The sequence below is a fragment of the Peromyscus maniculatus genome, chromosome 19 (assembly GCF_049852395.1).
Source record: "Peromyscus maniculatus bairdii isolate BWxNUB_F1_BW_parent chromosome 19, HU_Pman_BW_mat_3.1, whole genome shotgun sequence".
In the NCBI taxonomy this organism is placed as follows: Eukaryota; Metazoa; Chordata; class Mammalia; order Rodentia; family Cricetidae; genus Peromyscus; species Peromyscus maniculatus.
The window spans coordinates 1,257,286-1,275,653 of NC_134870.1; the positions used below are offsets into that span (position 1 = coordinate 1,257,286).

Genomic DNA, 18,368 nt, shown 5'->3' on the forward strand with positions numbered 1-18,368 from the left:
CATGGGGGGTGAGGGGGAGAAGCATCTACTGGGTGTTGACAAGTATCCCAGAGGCTGAAGATCTTGGGAAGCCACTCTGACCCAGAACAAAGAGACAAACACGGAAACCCCTGTGCAAACTGACTGTGTCCACTCCTCTCCAGGTGTGCAGCCCAGAGAGTGTCCAACTTCCTCCTCTGCAGCCCCCTGCCAAACAGCACATTCACGCCCCTGCTAAATGCTGGAATCACCCGCTCAACAGTTCCCAAATGCGGACTACAGATTCCTTTGCCACATAATTAGTGTTGGCTGCTGTGAGTGAAGGGTTCATCTTTCCAATTATCTCCATAACTGATTACTCTCTTTTGTTTAACAGCAAGACCCCTCTCCACTCTCCACTGGCTGTTGCAGACGTGGGTGTCTGGTCTAGCACTCCGCTCTTAGCTGCTGCCACCTTCTCTCTCTATCCCTAAGGGAAAAACTCAAAAACTTCAGAGTCAAACCACCTTGCCTCCAAACCTAAAAACATGTTTATTCACCTGTCTCCTCGCCCTTCCTCCTGAGTGACAGAAGGGCTTCCTCCAGTTCAGTCCAGATGCTCCACCTCTCTGTTGGTACCACCTCTCCTACCTCTGCTCATTCTGCTTCCCAGTCCTCATTCCATCAGATGACTCTGCCCATTCCAAGACCACTCTGCCCAGCTCACTCTTCCACCTGCCACGCCAGGAGAGCCAGGCCGAGTTCCTGCCCTCCCCACCACTCACCCCTGCTCCCTTGCCACTGTGACCAGATTTTTGACTTCCAGAACCTTGCCAGCTTTTCCTCCACCCGCACTACTCAGATGTGCCCTTACCGTTCCCTAGAACTCTCTCTTCAGCCACGAAGTGAAACATTCAAGGACCGTGGCTATCTGGCCATTGGCAGACACGTCATAAATATTTGCTGAGCCAAATTTGTATTACATTTTGTTAAACTGATTTGTTAAGTGAAAGTGTGTTTTAAAAGGAAAAGATAATAATAAATAAGATTTGGAATTCCTCTTGCAAACTCAAATTAGGTCATTGGAAACACATTGCAGAAATTACCATTGGTCAAAAGTGGAGGCCTTCAGTACAGAAGCCCAATAGGTGTATCAGAGGCAGAGAAGACTATGGAGTTGAATGTCCTTCTTGTGTCTGACAAACCCAGATTAGAGAATTCTCCCCCAGTGAGAGGACAGAGGGAACCAGAATATGGTCACCTAGAGAAAGGGGGCTACAAATTCAATGGACTCTGAAAGCAACTAGCAGGATTTTAGTCAACTTTTACAGTGTGGGTTTTGTTGGGTTTTGTTTTGTTTTCTCTAAAAAGATACTACAGGGGCAAGGGAATTGTGTGCTGGCTAGTTTTCTGTTGTCACGATACCAGCTAGAGTCATTGAAAAGAGGAAACCTCAGTTGAGAAAACGTCCCACTAGAATGGCCTGTGGTGTATTTTCTTGATTGATAATTGATGTAGGAAGACCCAGCTCACTGAGGCAGTGCCATCCCTGGGCTGGTGGTCCACAAGAAACAAGCCAGTAAGCAGCATCCTCCGTGGCCTCTGCATCAGTTCCCACCTCCAGGTTCCTCCCATGACTTCCATCAGTGATGGACTGTGATGTGGAACTGTGAGCAAAATAAACCCTTTCCTCCCCAAGTTACTTTTGGTCATGGTGTTTTATCACAAGAGAAACCCTAAGACAAAAGGAATTATTGAAATAAATCTTAAAAACTGAATTTTTTTTTGAGACAGGGTTTCTCTGTGTAGCCCTGACTGTCCTAGAACTTGCCGTGTAGACCAGGCTGGCCATGAACTCACAGAGATCCACCTGCCTCTGCCTCCCAAGTGCTGGCATTAAAGGCGTGCGCCGCCGCCGCCGCCGCCGCCGCCGCCACCACCTGACAAAAAAAAACTGAGAATGTTTTAAATGATTTAATATTTTCTTAATTGTCATAATTAAGTGGGGAGGAGGGTGGGGCACTGGAACTCAAGGCCTCATGAGTACTAGTTCTTGAACTCTGTCCTGAGCTATATCCCTGGCTGGATTTCCATCTTTTTTTTTTTTTGAGCTGAGGACCAAACCTAGGGCCTTGCACTTGCTAGGCAAGTACTCTACTACTGAGCTAAATCCCCAACCCCCAGATTTCCATCTCTTTATGAATTAGTTTCTGTTTTGTTTTGTTGTTTTGCATACCATAACTTTGCCAAAATCTGATCCACAGAGAAGATGAATGGATAAAACTGAAAGTTTTTTGTTTGGGTTTGTTGTTGTTGTATGTTTGTCTGATATCTCTTTGATGGGAAAGGCATAAAATTAGGTATTTAAAAAAGAAAATTCTTGCTTCAAAAAATTCAAGAGTAAGGATGTATGTCAGAATATACTATTTTCTCTAAATAGTAAACAAGGCATTGGGACAGTCCCAGCTCATCTTCACTGATACCTGGATATCGGAGAGGTCCCTGATTAGTGACATCTCCAATGGTATTGGCCATTTATGCTGGTCATCATTTGTGGTCTGTGATGCCTCTAAACATGTGGCATATGTTCTTGGCTTTATTTCCCTTCTAGTCCCATACACAGTAGAGAACTTGCCCAAGGGAGAGGATTTTTCTTCTTCCACAAAGAGGACCCTGAGTTAATGTCCAAGTTGTCCTTTAACACATCTAGATTCTGCATTCTCCAGTAATGAAGAGAGGACATAGATCCCTCCAGTGTGGCCTCCTGGTACCCTTGGATGTCCAAGAAGATGCCTCACTCAAGATGTTTGGAGCCTGTAGTCAGAAGTTTTCCTGTGTCCTGCCCAGTCCCACAGCTGCTCAGACCCAAATAAACACACACAGGCTTATATTATTTTTAAACTATGGCCATGGCAGGCTTCTTGTTATCTAGTTCTTATATCTTAAATTAACCCATTTCTATAAATCTATACTTTGCCATGTGGCTTGTGTCTTACCAGTATCTTTATATCTTTCTTCTCCTGATAGTGGCTAGCAGCGTCTCCTCTGCTCTTTCTTCTCTCTCTCTCTCTCTCTCTCTCTCTCTCTCTCTCTCTCTCTCTCTCTCTCTCTCTCGTTAGAAGACCCCCTAACCTTATTACCTTATTCTGCCTCACCACTGGCCAAACAGCTTTATTTATCAACCAACCAAAGCAATACATATTCACAGCATACAGAAAGACTTTCCCATCAAGAGCTGTTCATTTCTTCAGGGATGCAATGCTTAGGGTACCACCTGATGCCAGCTCCCAGAGAGTCAGATTAATATCATCTAGAAGAGACAGTGGCTCCTAGCTACTCTCCCTCTAGAACTCTGTGGGTGGCAGCTTGTCTCAGAAGAAGAATACTGATACTTCCTAAGTTCCCATTCATACCCAAACAAGATGTATCATTTGGGTAGCTCTAACACAGAGTCCTGGTTCCTCTATTTGTGTCCCAGGTGGGTCTCGCTCTCTACTTTTTATTGGACTGGTGAACTGTGACAGACTTGGCCATGATTACTTTTGGAAAATAATTTTTATTTAACCCAGTAGAACTATTGTTTATGACAAATTAAGACAGAATGAACAAAGATGGCTTTTCTCAGAGCAGCCAGTTGTGAGCACTTATGGCCATTTCCAGATTCTAAGTGTCTGTGTTTATTTTTGGAAAATAAAACACGAAGGCTAAACCAGGAACTAATGAACATGTTCATCTTTATGGGATAAAAGAGCTAGGTACAAAAGGGCTATACTCTTGACTTTTGATGCTTAAAACAATTTACATATTTATCACTTATTCATTGCACAAAATAACAGGTTTCATCAGATTTTCATATACATGTATGTGGCATGTACTCTAATTGTGTCTGTGCTCACTGCTACTTTTTGCTCTGCCACAGCCAGTCTACTTCCTCATCCAAGATGTTCTCCCTCCACTTCCATGTCTCATGTTTATGGTTTACATATTTAAAAAATAATTAAAATGATGAAAGTGAAAAAATTAAATATAAACATGTAAATACACCAGACTGCATATAATACTGATAATACAATCATATAGCAAAAAGAATTATTTCAAACAATTTTTTTAGCAGGGTCTCTCTTTATAGTCTTGGCTGTCCTAGAACATGATGCATATACCAGACTGGCCTCAAACTTATGGAAATCTGACTTCCTCTGCCTTCCAAGTATGGAAATTAACAGATATGCCCCATCCCCACCTAAATTAGTTCAAACTTTTTTTTTTGTTTTGTTTTGTTTTGTTTTTCCGAGACAGGATTTCTTTCTGTAGCTTTGGGCCTTTCCTGGAACTCACTTGGTAGACCAGGCTGGCCTCGAACTCACAGAGATCCGCTTGCCTCTGCCTCCCGAGTGCTGGGATTAAAAGCGTGCGCCACCACCGCCCAGCAGTTCAAACTTTTTTAAACATAGTTTTCTTACTGTACATTTATAATGTCATGGGGTTTTGTTTTGTTTTGTTTTGTTTTTTGGTTTTGTTTTTTGTTTTGCAAGACAGGGTTCCTCTGTGTAGCTTTGCACCTTTCCTAGAACTCACTTTGGAGACCAGGCTGGCCTCGAACTCAGAGAGATCAGTCTGGCTCTGCCTCCCAAGTGCTGGGATTAAAGGCATGTGCCACCACCGCCTGGCGTATTTTTTAATTAGTGAAAAAAAAAATGAGAAACAACAGACAAAAGTTCATATGAACAGAAATAAATTCACGAAATTGCATATTATGTTGATAATAGTACAGCAAAAATAACTAGTTCAGATAATTTTTTAAGATTTATTTATTTTATGCATATGGGTGTTTAGTCTGTGTGCACATCTGGACACCAGAAGAGGGCATTGGATCCCATAGGACTACAGTTATGGATGGTTGTGAGTCTCCGTAAAGGTGCGGGATTGAACTCAGGACCTCTGGAAAAGCAGTCAATGCTCTTAGCCACTGGGCCATCTCTCCAGCGCTAGTTCAGATACGTTTTGATTCTCAATGTGATATATCTTAAGAACAAAATGGGTACAAATAAATGTTGAATTTTAATCAGTATATTTGTGGTTGGGAATAGTTATCATTTAAAAAAAATGTTTTATGCATATCATAGAAGCAGCAGATGGGTGAATATTTTAATGTTGAAAACCATGTTCCTCACAGGAAAGAAGAGGGCTGTAAGTATGGAATGGGGAACAGTAAGGAGCATTCCTTGTAGAAATAAGTGTGAACTTGCCAGGTGGTGGTGGTGGTGGTGGTGGTGGTGGTGCACACCTTTAATCCCATCACTCAGGAGGCAGAGGCAGGTGGATCTCTGGGAGTTCAAGGCCAGCCTGGTCCACAGAATGAGTTCCAGGAAAAGCACAAAGCTACACAGAGAAACCCTGTCTTGAAAAACCAAATAAGAAAAGAAATGTGTGAAATTAAAATTTGAAAAAAAAAATGTGTTTCTATCTCTGTCCACAGAAAGCTCTTGTAAACTGTGATGCCCTCACATCAGTGAATTCATCATCCAGACCTTGGCTTATAAATACCATTTCCCACTGTTCTAGCTTGGAAATGGGAGCAATCTATAACACTTTGTTGTAACAGAGAGGGAAGCTACTCAAAAACTGATGAAAACATATTAAGAAGACATAGAAGTCTAATGATTTTGAGTGTATAACAGAATGTTTATGGTGGATAGTGACCTGTTGAATTGTTTTTTAAGTCCAAAGATGTAAAATAATGTTTAAAAATAAGAGGACAGTGCTGGGAGATGGCTCAGTGGTTAAGACCACAGTCTGCTTCTCAGTGACCATTCCAGGCAGCTCACAACCACCTGTGACTACAGTGCCAGGAAACCTGATGCTCTCTTCTGGCCTCTGTGGGCACCTGTGCTCAGGTACACATACCAATAAGTAGACACATGTATACACATAGTTAAAAATAAAAACAAATCACTAAAAAAAAAACACCAAAAAAAAAACAAACAAACAAACAAGAAGTGAGAGGGCTACATTTGTACAAAAGCCAAGTGATCTAGGGGCACGAGCCATGCTTATAGTTTGGTAACCATGTAATCAAGCATGTTGGCACATCCGCAAATGCACCAAACTGACGTTAGGTCCCAAGAGAAGTATGTGAGGTCGCCTGTGCAGTGCGGTTGCCAAAAATGTTTAACTTGAGTATGGTCACAGTGAAGCCTAGGTGCTGTAGCGTTCTAGAAAACAATTGCCCTCCCTCCTCCCTCCTTTCCCTCCTCCCTCCCTCCTCCCTTCTCCCCTCCCTCCTCCCTCCTCCCTCCTCCCTCCTCCCCTCCCTCCCTCCCTCACTTCTTTCTTTCTTCTTGCCAGTATGATTCCTGGGTATCAGTTTTAACCTCTGGATTGTTTCTATCAGTGTTTTTGTTGTTGTTGCTGTTTCTGCTGCTCAGAGTTTCCGACATTGGTTATTAGAATCTCTTGCAGGCATTGTTTTAATTTTTTTTAGATTTCATTTTATTTTATGTGCATGAGCATTTCGTGTGCATATATTTGCACCACCTGTGTGTCTACCCCATAGAGGTCAGAAGACATCACATGTCCTGGAACTGGAGTTACTTGTGAGCCACATGTGGGTCCTGGGAACCAAACTCAGGTTCTCTGCAAGAGCAACAAGTGCTCTTAACTACGGAGCCAGCCCCATGGTAGTATGCTTCTACCTTGATGTTTCTGCCATGCATACTCCAGGTTAGCTGGCTTGCAGGCTTCCTGGAAAGTCTGTACTCTGCCTCCCATCTCACCTGAGGAGTGCTGGTGAGCCAGTTTTCTGTGGATTCCAGGATCACCTCGGGGTCAGACTTGCCGTTTCACTAGCCCCAAGATTGTGTTGTTTCCCTGCCCTTGTCCTGAGACTAACATTTTCCCCCAAAAGCTTTGATTCTTTTATTGAAAAGGTACCTAAAGCCCAGATCTGGCCACTGGCACACTCGTTGCTCTGGTGGTGCCATTTCAGGTACACTTGGCAGACAGATCTAGGACGTACAAGTGTGTATGTTAATCCATACATGTGCACACACCTCTTCACGTCTCTGTATACATTTAAATAATGAGTTCATACTGAGACCTCCAGTTCTAAAACAAACCGGAACTCATCTTGGCCTTTCCCCTTTCCCTACATGTGACTTCTTGTTCTCACAGGAAGAAACGGCTTCTCGTCTAGCACACATTCACTTGGACTTTTTAATTGACTATGTAATCACAGGCTCACATCCTGTAAGAATCTAGTTTGCCGGCTAAAGTTGTTGTGTGTGTTCCTTTTGTCTTTAAACTTAAACTTTCCAGCCAAATTCTGGTTTGTTTCACTTAGTCCTTCTCCACTATCTTCACTGTTGTATTTCACGTTCCTTGTGATGAGCGAGGGTTTATCTGTCACCATTTTTAGTCCACTGGGGTTGGGTTTCTAAAAGCCAATGCCATGCACAGTGATGTGTTCATAGAAGCTTGTGTCTCTCCTGGTCTCCATTTTCCCACCTACTTTCTGTCCATCAATCTGTAGTTACATAACCATCTTTTTAGTTTGGTTTAATTCAGGGCTTTCCTGGCTTCCTGTGTTTGTTAGTTTGTGGGTTTTGTAGAAATGAGAAACATGTTACTGTTTTTTCCCTCCTACTTTCTTACTGTTTTACAGTGTGTCATGTGTATGTGTGTGACTGTGTGTGTCTGTGTGTGTGTGTCTGTGTGTGTGTGTCTGTGTGTGTGTGTCTGTGTGTGTGACTGTATGACTGTGTGTAAGTGTGTGTGTGTGTGTCTGTGTGTGTGTGTCTGTGTGTGTGTGTGTATGTGTGTGTGTGTGTGTGTGTGTGTGTGTGTGTGTGTGTGTGTGTCTCCATTTATTGAGGATTTAACTTTATTCCTGGTGTTGAACATCTGATCTTTTCTTCACGGGATGTTGTAGCTGCCACTGCTTCTTTGCCAAGGACTTGTTTTTAGCTGGCTCGACTCTTCCCCACTTTCCAGACAAGAATAAAAGCTCCTGGAGATCCCCTCTGATTTACTGGCTTCCTCTACCCCAAGCTGCCTGCCTCCCATCCTGACATGCCTTGTCTCACTGCTCTCTGTGTGCTCAGACCTGGTACAGCCCCAGTGATCACCTCACAGGGTTGATGACCAACAAATAGTTACTGAATGATGAGTGACCGTCATAGGCCTTCCGCTTCCACCTGCTGCTTGACGACCTTTGGAGACACAAGAAAACCTGACTCTTTCCAGGTGGAAACTGAAAACAATCTAAGTAAAGGGTCCTAGTAAAAACTAGGGCTCTAGAGAGATGGCTCAGCAGTTAAGAGCACTGGCTGCTCTTGCAAGACCCAGGATTCAATTCCCAGCACCCACCATAGTGGCTCAAAAATGTCTGTAACTCCAGTTCCAGGGGAGCCAGTGCCCTCTTCTGGCCTCCATGGGCACTGCACACACATGCTTATAGCCACACATACATACAAATAAAAATCAAATTTAAAAAAATCACCTATTTTAGGATATATACCCTTAATCCCAGCACTCAGAAGCAGAGGCAGGCAGACCTCTGTGAGTTTCAGGTCAGCCAAAGTTACATAAGGAGACCCTGTCTCAAAAAACATTTCTTGAATTAAAATTAGTTTCATGTTTTCCTTTTCTGGTATGATGAACTTTTCAAACAATAAGGCGTTTTTCACTTATTTCCTCTTATTTCACTTCAGGTTATTGTTATAGTTTGTAGATATGTTAAGTGTATGTAACTACATACAGTTAAGTGGGTTAGTATCAGGTTTTTTTGATTAAATCAATATAATTCATGAAAGTCTCTTTATTTCTAAGGAAGAGGGTACATTATGTCCCAGTGGCAGCTTCATGTACCCAGAACTACTTTAGATGTTTATGTGTCAAATTTTGTTATAGGCAGGGCCTCTGGTGCCATACTAGCGTCACACAGTCTAACATCTTGAGAATGCAGTAATCATGGGTAGCCCCATTTGTTTTTATTAGTTTTAAAATAAACTAACATTCATTGAGGCTTCCCATGCTCTGTGTATGTGTATCCCTACATAAAAATAATAATAATTATTATTTTTAATAATAATAGAAGCTGGCAATGTAATTCAGTGGAAGAGTGCTTGCCTGGCATTTGTAAAGCCCTGGATTTGTATTTCCCTTTTCTATGCTAAATTTGGGGAAATAAGGTTTATATGTTATATTAATTTATTCAAGAACTGCAAACCAAAGCTTGCTTTTCCCCCTGGTGGCCTACGGTAGACATGAGCATTAGCACTTTACCTACAAAAAGGACAATGAGGGCTGGAGAGATGGCTCAGAGGTTAAGAGCACCGACTGCTCTTCCAGAGGTCCTGAGTTCAATTCCCAGCAACCACATGGTGGCTCACAACCATCTGTAATGAGATCTGGCGCCCTCTTCTGTATACATAATAAATAAATAAATCTTATTAAAAAAAAAGGACAATGAAATGGGTCTCAAACGTTCAACAGCTTTTCTCCAGGAATCTGCATTCTCTGGGTCTTTCTGTAAGGTGGGTGTGGTGCCTCAGCCTCTAATCCTCCACTGTCTAATCCTGGGAGGCCAGGGTAGGCTCATGAAACCCTGTCTCAGAACACAAAAACAGCAGAAATGTATTCCTTTATATAAGGAAAAGAGACATGGAAGGGGATGTTCTAAAGAAAAGGAAACCAGGTATTTCCTTCTCAAAATGCCTTTAACCCCAGCACTCAGGAGGCAGGTGGATCTCTGTGAGTTCGAGGCCAGCCTGGGCTACAGAGTAAGATCCAGGACAGCCAGGGCTACACAGGGAAACTATGTCTCGAAAAAACAAAAAACAAAACCAATAAACAAAAAACTGATATAGAATATGAAAAGAAAAAAAGAGTTGCTCTCAAAGCCTAAACCTCTGTGTGGTTAGTGCCCAGTACTGGTCAACACCGAGCTTGTGTGTGTGTGTGTGTGTGTGTGTGTGTGTGTGTGTGTGTGTGTGTGTTGTGCATAAAACTGTGTAAAAAGAGGAACTTTTTTTTCTTGACAGGTGTCCTTGTAGATCTGGGTCTGGAGGAAGACAGGATGGCTCATCAAAGAGCAGAGAAATATGTTGTTCGCCTGGACAATGACATTCAAAGCAAGTTTGAAGTTTTTATGAGAAGGGTGAAACAGAATCCGTACACACTGTTTGTGCTAGTTCATGACAACTCCCATGTGGAGCTAACGAGGTGATTGCTTCAGTGTGGGCAGATCCAGTATCTCTTCCCTAGCAATAACTGTTACCTAAAGAACTCCTTTAAAGACATGATGTGAGGGCCCAGAGACCCTCACATTTGGTGTCTTCCCATTGGTAACTTCCTCCTAATCATTCCTTGCCCATCAACTCTTCTGTCCAATTTGTGTTGATTTTCATTTTTTTTTTTTTACTATTGATTTTCTTTATGTATGTCCATTTATGTAGCACTCATGCACACTTAAAAGTCAGAGGACACTTGTGGGAATCAGTTCTCTTTCACTACGTGATTCCTGGGATTGAACATGCTCACTCACACACAATTACACAAGAAAACAAAAAAAATATAGAATGAAATGTGGTTTTGAGTTTGCATGATAACCTGGCATACCCAAACTGAACAAGGACTGAGAAAATTCTAGAGGTGTAACTCTCTGGATTGTGGGGCTGGAAAGGCCTCCCAACCCTCCTCCCAGCCCCCATCCCAGGCTAGAGGCCGAGGAGGAAAGGATGCCATTGTGGATGAAGGTCATTTCAGGGCTGGAAGCTTTCACAGTGAAACAATCCACGTCAACACAGATAAGCTACTGTGGGCAGTGTGACTGAGTTCACACTCAGAATAGCTTAGGAACAAACTGAAAAGCCAGGAGTGGGGGAGTCCCCAAAGTCTGTCTAGAAGGGGTAAGGAAGAATATACATTTTTTTATCTTTCAAATCGTATTTGTTTTGTGAGGCAAGATCTCATTATATAGCCCAGGGTGGTTTTAAACTATCAATCTTGCTGCCTCAGCTTCTCATGTGCTTTCTGATGACAGGTGTGTACTACCATACCCAACTCTCAACTCACATTCTGATTGTATCTGCTCCTCTCAAAAAAATAAGTATAGTGTCATTTCCAAGCTGTTACCCACTCCCGTATCCAGCCAGCTGGGTAAGGAAGCTCTGACAGGACCTTTGCTATTTCCACAGTGTGGTTTCAGGCTCTCTGTCCCATGGTGAGCCAACTCATGGCTTGGCTGATCGAGTCATCAACTGCAGGGAAGTTCTAGAAGCTTTCAACCTCCTGGTGCTCCAAGTCAGCTCCTTCCCGTACACACTGCAGACCCAACAGTCTCGAATTAGCACCAGCAATGAGATCCACTGGATACAACTGGACACAATGGTGAGTCTTCCATGCCTAGCCATTCGCAGCTCCCCAAGAGGCAGAACCTGGGACTAAACATGGCCATTGCTTGGTAAAAATACAGCACAAATGTGTCAATTAACATACATAATGCTTTCTTTTCATATGATTAGAATTTTTTGAAATGGGATCTTGCTATTTTGCTGTCTTGCTCCGACCTCCTAGCCTTATTCTTCTGTGTGCTGGGACTATGAAAACTATACCTTCGTGTGCTGATTCCAGTTATTATAACACTTAGCGGCAGGTAAATAGTGTCCCACAGAAAGTTCATTGGGTGGCTAATCTTTAAGTATGTATGTATGTTGTAGATACAAAATTAATCATACTATATAGATTTTAGTATCCAGATGTGGTAACTAATCCCTCTAATCCCAGTACTTGGGATTTTGAGGGAGGAGGTCTGCAAGTTCAAGGCCAGCCTGGGTTACATACAGAGTGATGCCCTATTTCCAAACAAATAAAGAAGTAATAGTACACCAGAGCATCACAGTACCCTGAATTACCTGTGTGAATTTAAATGATTAATTTCAAAGTACTGAGGTGGTAAAGCCCTTGTCTAGCAAGTGTGAGGCACCTGATTCAATCTTCATACTGAAGAAGGAAAAATAAGACTGATTTTATGCTGAGACCTGAACATTTTATTGTTTTCTTGAGTAGACTAATAGTCTGACTGACCTGTGTCTCTGATAATTACCCTCCCCTTCCAACAACTGGATTTCCCATTCCAGTGGGTTCTTAGGCTTCAGGTTGATGCTATAGCAACAGTGCTGGTCCCTTCAGTAGGGCTGACTGTTGGGAGTAATCTCAACACTGTGCATATCAGATGGTCCCTTAGGATTTGGGCTCTAGTCCCTAATAGCTGAGAAATATTTTCTACAGCCTATAAGCTAAGTATATAAGGTAAATATATTATCAAAGAAATGTTTCATAAAAAATAATCAGCCTTAGTCAGTGTATTGTGGATCCCTTATGTAAAGATATCGAATGCTTTGGGTACTTAAAAACAAGTATGTTTAAGTCAGAAACTCCAGATATACATGACTGTCTACTTGTGAGCCCTGCGCATTTCTCACTGCTGTGAAGCTGGGGTGCTGGTTTGTTGGACCTTGAGCCCTCAGCAGTTCCCTCAGTGTGACACCTCTTGCACCATGTTCACACAGCACAGAGACCATTCCAGGTTGTGGCTCTGCTGGGATCTTATCGGCGACAACTACGCCCGTTCATTGACTGTCAAATTAGGATGTGCTAGCATCCCTTCAAAGCACAGGCTGAGCCTGTGGGCTTTTTGGACACAGTAGGATTGCAGGTAGAGCAGATAGACAGAAAATTGTCTTTGAAACTAATGGTGACCGCAGTCTCACTGGTGTGCAGCTATGTGGAGGGGTGGAAGTCAGTGCGCATGTGTGCTTATTCCAGCACGGTTCACAGGAATCCACACAGCATGTACACAGCGGACTATTGTTCTGCCGTGAAAATGGATGGAAGGCTGCCGTCTGCAGCAATGTGGATGGGACTCGAGAAGCATTATAGAAATAGAAATCATCAGGCACAGAAAACAAAAATGCATGTTCTCACTTTCATCTGGAAGCTAAAAAGGGGTTCTCAAAGAGAGAGAGAGTAGAATGGTAGTTACCAGGGCCTAAAAAGATGGATGCTGGAAAGGCTAGAGAGTGGGTGGTTGAGAGATACAGGGTGCAGAGATGAGAGGAAGAACTAGCCCTGTTCTCTATGCACTAAGAGAACCATGACGGAAAATAATTAATTGAATACTTCAAAACACCTAAGAAAATATTGAATGTTCTCAACACAAAGAAATACAGGTGACAACCAGGCCAGCTACTCTTGTTTTATCATTTACATTATATACACGTACTGAAATGTCGCCTGAATGCCACAGATGTGCATAATTACTGTATGTCAGTTAAAGATAAAAGTATTTTTAAACTTATTGTTTTAACTCTAACAAATGAGTTCTCCTATTGCATGTGTGTCCCTTCGCTGTGTTGTTTGGCCACAGTGAACTCGGGACGTGCTTGGCCAAGCTTTTGCAGAAGGAATTGGCCCACAATGGGGAGAAAGACTTGTTTCTCCTGATACGAAATGGCCTTAACGGATTTTCCATGAATCATCCCTGTGTTTATGGTGAACACTTTAAGTATAATAGTGGTATTGGGTCATATTTTTAAAAGGAATAGTTAGTGATATCTACTAATGAACTTACAAATTAAAGTTGTGATTCTGGGGTTTATTAAAAATAACTGGGGGAGGGGGGTTGTTATACTCTTTTACAAATAGATGTTTAAAAAATGAGAAATCTGGGGTTGGGGATTTAGCTCAGTAGTAGAGTGCTTAAGGCCCTGGGTTCGGTCCTCAGCTCTGAAAAAAAAAAATCAGACATCTGGAGATAGTTCAGAGGCAGATGCACCTGCTTCACAGCCTGACCACTTAAGTGTGACCCCTGAGCCACAGAGGAGGGAACTGCTCCATGTAGTTGTTTCTCACCTCCACGTGCACACCATGGCGTGTGCACATGCACAGCATACTATGCACACAATACACAGAACAATAATAAAGTTTTTCATATGAGTTTTAAAAAATTATCCCTATAATCAGACATGATAATTATAGATATATTATAATATGATAATAATAGACATGTCACACATGTCTTTGTCCCAGCTACTTGGAGAGCTGAGGCTGGAGGATTACTTGAGCCCAGTTCTACCTTTAAAAAAAAATTTTTTTTGTTTTGTTTTTGTTTTTTGTTTTTTGAGACAGAGATTCTCTGTGTATCTCTGTCTTACTGGATCTTACTTTGTAGATTAGGCTGGTATTGAACTCACAGAGATCTGCCTGTCTCTGCCTCCTGAGTGCTGGAATTAAAGGTGTGTGCCCCCAGTGCCTGGCAAAAAAAATAATAATAATAATTTTTAAGTAAATCATCCCTAAGGAACTGAGGTCAACAGAGAGAAAGAAAAATGTTGTGTTGATCTGTACCCTATCATGCTGAGTCCACCTAGCAACATGTAGGAGAAAAGTCCTTACAACTCACTTCCTTCTGCTGTTCGGATGGGTATCCAGTGGGGGAGAAACTGAAATGTAACAGAGTACTTCAGTTCAAAAACCATTGTCAGCCCTTGTAGACCTGTGCCCGCCTTTCACAGGACACCTACAGGGTTAGCAGTTGCAAGAGAAGGCAGAGCACGTTTAGGAATTGAGCTCAGGTTACTTTGTGGAAGTACCTTTGCCCACTGAACCACCTCATCAGCCCTGTCTTTCCCCAGACAAACCAGCACCAGGGCTGAGGAGGAAAGTCTTCTGCATGACTATGTGCAGATGAAGTCCAGATGAAGCTGGAAGGAGAAATGGGTGGGGGTTTTTCCCCAAAGTAACCAGTGCAACACACAAGTCCACCAAAAAAGAAAGGAATACATCTTTTGCAACTCTCAAATAAGACCCGGTGCCGCAAGCAGGGTTATCTTGTTTGAAGGAGGGTGCTAAAAATTAAAAACTTCCTAATAATAGTGTCTTATATTGTTAAAGATCTTTATAATTTCTATGTGTATATATGTATGTGTGTGCATATACATGCATGTGGGCGCACACAAAGGCCAGAAGAGGGCATCAGAGACCCTGGGCTCAGTTACAGGCAGTTGTAAGGCACCATGTTGGCATTAGAAACTGAACTTGGGTCCTCGCAAGAGCAACAAGTGTTCTTAGCCATGGAGCCGTCTCTCTAGCTGGCCCTGTATTTACTTTGTAGACTCTGCAGATCACAAGACTGTATGACACGGGTTATTCGATGACTCTGGGGCTGGGGATGTGGTTAAGCTGGTGGAAGGCTTGCTGAGCAGGCACGAAGCCCTGGGTTTGAAACCCATCACTGTATGCAGTGACACAGGCATCGTGACACACACCTGCGGTGCCAGCACTTGTGAAATGGAGGCAGGAGGATTAGAAGTTCGAGATCATCTTCAGCTACATATCAAGATGAAGGCCAGCCTGGGCTACATGAGATACTGTCTCGAAAAGAAAAGAAAAGTTTAGTATTGTAGCCACTTCTAACAAGTTATGCATACATTTCTGGCATTCATTTCCAGTGTTACTATCTTTGTCCCTGGCCCATTCTTATTTATTACGTATATAGTATTCTGTCTGCATGTATCCCTGAAGGCCAGAAGAGGGCGCCAGATCTCACTACAGATGGTTGTGAGCCACCATGTGGTTGCTGGGAATTGAACTCAGGACCTCTGAAAGAGCAGCCAGTGCTGTTAACCTTTGAGCCATCTCTCCAGCCCATTCTTATTTCTACTATCCTCATCTTCTTCCTCTAGTTTATTTTTGTTTTAGCATCAGCCTTGTTTTTTCTTTATAAAATAAACTGGAGAATGCTTAAAGAAAGATTTCAATCCATAATAAAAAAGCATGAAAATAAAATGCGCAGGTATCGAGAAAAATGACTATAAAAACTGAAGAAAAAGGAAAGAAAAATATAAACAAACAAATAAAACCAAATCTATGAAGTCACAAAACTTACTTAATATTCTGGGCCTTCTTAAATGAAAGACAGAAGCATGTTGTACATCCCAGTATCCTCTGAGGGCATCCATGTGTCATATCCCAGAATAGTTACTCTTTGCATAGTGATGACTGAGTCAGTGGAGGGGAAGGATTAGTGCTGTGTTCTGTCTAATGAGATAGGATATTCATATTGCATTGTAATTTTATACTCCATTTGAAGACTAATTTTTTTTTGTAAAAGGAGTTGCCATAATTAAAAAGCACCAAAAACTTGAGTGTTTGCAACGTTCAAGTTTTTCAGTGTCTCCCCAAACTCGATCAGAAAAGAGAGCTGCTTCTAGCAGGAAAAGAAGGCATTGGCCTGTGACTCTGAACAAAAAGAAAACAGACCTGACATGGTTCCCATTGGCTTAAAGGAAACGCGTCAACATGCCAAGTTCCATGGAAATGCAAAGTTGGTGTCAAGTTCCCCAACAAGGTTTTCTTTTACCTCCATATCTCATCACACACACACACACACACACACACACACACACACACACACACACACACCCTGTCTTCACTGGGGTCTGCTCTGTTTTCAATCAGGAGGATGTGGGCTGTGAGAAGCTCTACTTTGGCTTGAATGAGTACAGCAAGTCTCTGCAGTGGGGGATCACCAGCCCACTCCTGAGATGCGATGAGACCTTCGAGAAGATGGTGAGCACGCTCTTGGAGAGGTAAGGAAAGATGGCTGCCCCTTGCTCTAGCTGTATGTCAAGCACAGTCAAATGCCTGTTTGGCCGTGTCACGGTGACTCATGGGAAGGCCAAATATAAAGGTCTTTTTATGTGGCCATCCGGGGAGAACAAATGCAGTGTGGCCCAAGTGGGAGCTCACAGCTGTCTCGTCGCCAGCTTCATTGCAGAGGAGGCTGTGTTGAAGGCGCTCCTCTGAGCCCTGGCCAGGCTCTGACATCATCCCCCGGCTTTGTCCGTTTGTCAGCCACTGTGGACAAGGATCCCTAGACAGCTCCCTTGGAGCGAAACTCTTCTTTGAAAACTGTGGCTATGCACTGAAGCTTTGAGCTTGTTCTATCCTTGGGACCCATCCTCTGTCCTGACCTCAAGGATGAGGGTCTTAACTCTTCTATTTTAAGGATGATTCTTCCTGCCTTGGTAGCCTTCCTTTTATTCCTCAGCTCCAGTTCAAACTCTGAAAGACTATGTTTTTGTTTTTCTCAGAGCCTGAGTCATAGAGTCCCTTCCTGCCCTCTGCCCCATACTCTGTGTGACCATCCCAGATTGGTTGGGGGGGGGGGTAAATTAGACCTGCTGGTAGCTCTAGTTTTTTAACACTGAACTGGATTGGGCACAAACATCTCTTTAACAGCCTGTCCTATCATTTGGAAAATGTTTTAAGAGATAAATAAAAACAAAGACAAGTGAATTTGCCCAGCCCAGCATGATACAGCTGTGTCAGGGAAGGGCGCGGGCGTGGAGTGGGAGTCAGTACTGCCACAGATGTTAACTTCGGCTGTCATAACCAACCCTGTGGCTTTAACCTGCATGTGATCCTAGATTTCCACAGCCTTCCGTCAGACACCTTTTTACTTTCCTGCCCAGTCCTTCCCTGGCTTAGAACGTGTCTCTCAACCCAGTACCACAAGAGTGCACAGCTTGTCTTTTAAAAGATAGTTCCAGCAACTTCAGTTATAGATTTTGTAATACAAAACCACTACTATAGTTGAGTGCAAATGGATTGGGGAAACATCACCATTAAGTCATAGTTTTGTCAAAGTGTCAAGTGTAAATGTCTGTATTTTGAAGTTACTATTTGTTCTAAATTTTTTTAAACATGGGCCAGCAAAATCACCCCAAGCTTTGAGCTTATGTGAGGTTTCTTCCCCTCCAGCATTCTGCCCAAGCTAGTAAGAGCTATGCTTTTTGAGCAGCTGAGAGCCCTATTCCAGGACTGGCCCATCTCAGTCTTCTGGGCCTTTCCCCAGCCTACTAAAACCCTGCAGTACAAGAAGACAGCCGAGACCCTGACTGTCTCCAGTCAGCCCCGTGATCTAGAACAAGTAGCTGGACTCTCTCAGCCCTCACACTCACGCTCCTGGGAAAGGTGGAGTGGTTGAAGTATGGCCACCTTGGGTACATTCCCCCCAAAACACTTCAAAGCCATGGTATTCACTTAAATACCCTGGCTGGTATTCGACCCTAGGCTTTTCTAGGCAAGCTTGTGAATATCTGTTAAATTTTAAAGAGAACTATCAAGTAGAGGAAAGGTGAAATTCCCTATTAGCCTACCCTGCTGCTGGACTAGTCACGAGCTGCCAGTGGAAGAAAGGGACCAGACTCCTCTTGCTTTGCCGGGCTCGGGGCGCCCCAGCCAGCCCCAGCACAGCCCTGACTTGCCAGTGCCTACTTTCTCATGCAGCAAGTGGGGCCCCCGCCCTTTTGTCCTCGTCTCCCTTCCAGAGGAAGAGCACCAAAGCG

At 43.1% G+C, this 18,368-nt stretch overlaps 1 protein-coding gene across 1 annotated transcript in view; it reads left to right on the forward strand.

Annotated features, from left to right (window-relative positions):
- The window catches only part of Greb1l (GREB1 like retinoic acid receptor coactivator), a 263,448-nt gene that overhangs the window by 207,409 nt on the left and 37,671 nt on the right, over positions 1 to 18,368 (forward strand). Inside the window, exons 17-19 of the mRNA XM_015987712.3 lie at positions 9,999 to 10,179; positions 11,154 to 11,346; positions 16,477 to 16,607. Of these exons, the coding sequence (XP_015843198.1) occupies positions 9,999 to 10,179; positions 11,154 to 11,346; positions 16,477 to 16,607 (505 nt within the window). The remainder of the gene's footprint in view (positions 1 to 9,998; positions 10,180 to 11,153; positions 11,347 to 16,476; positions 16,608 to 18,368) is intronic.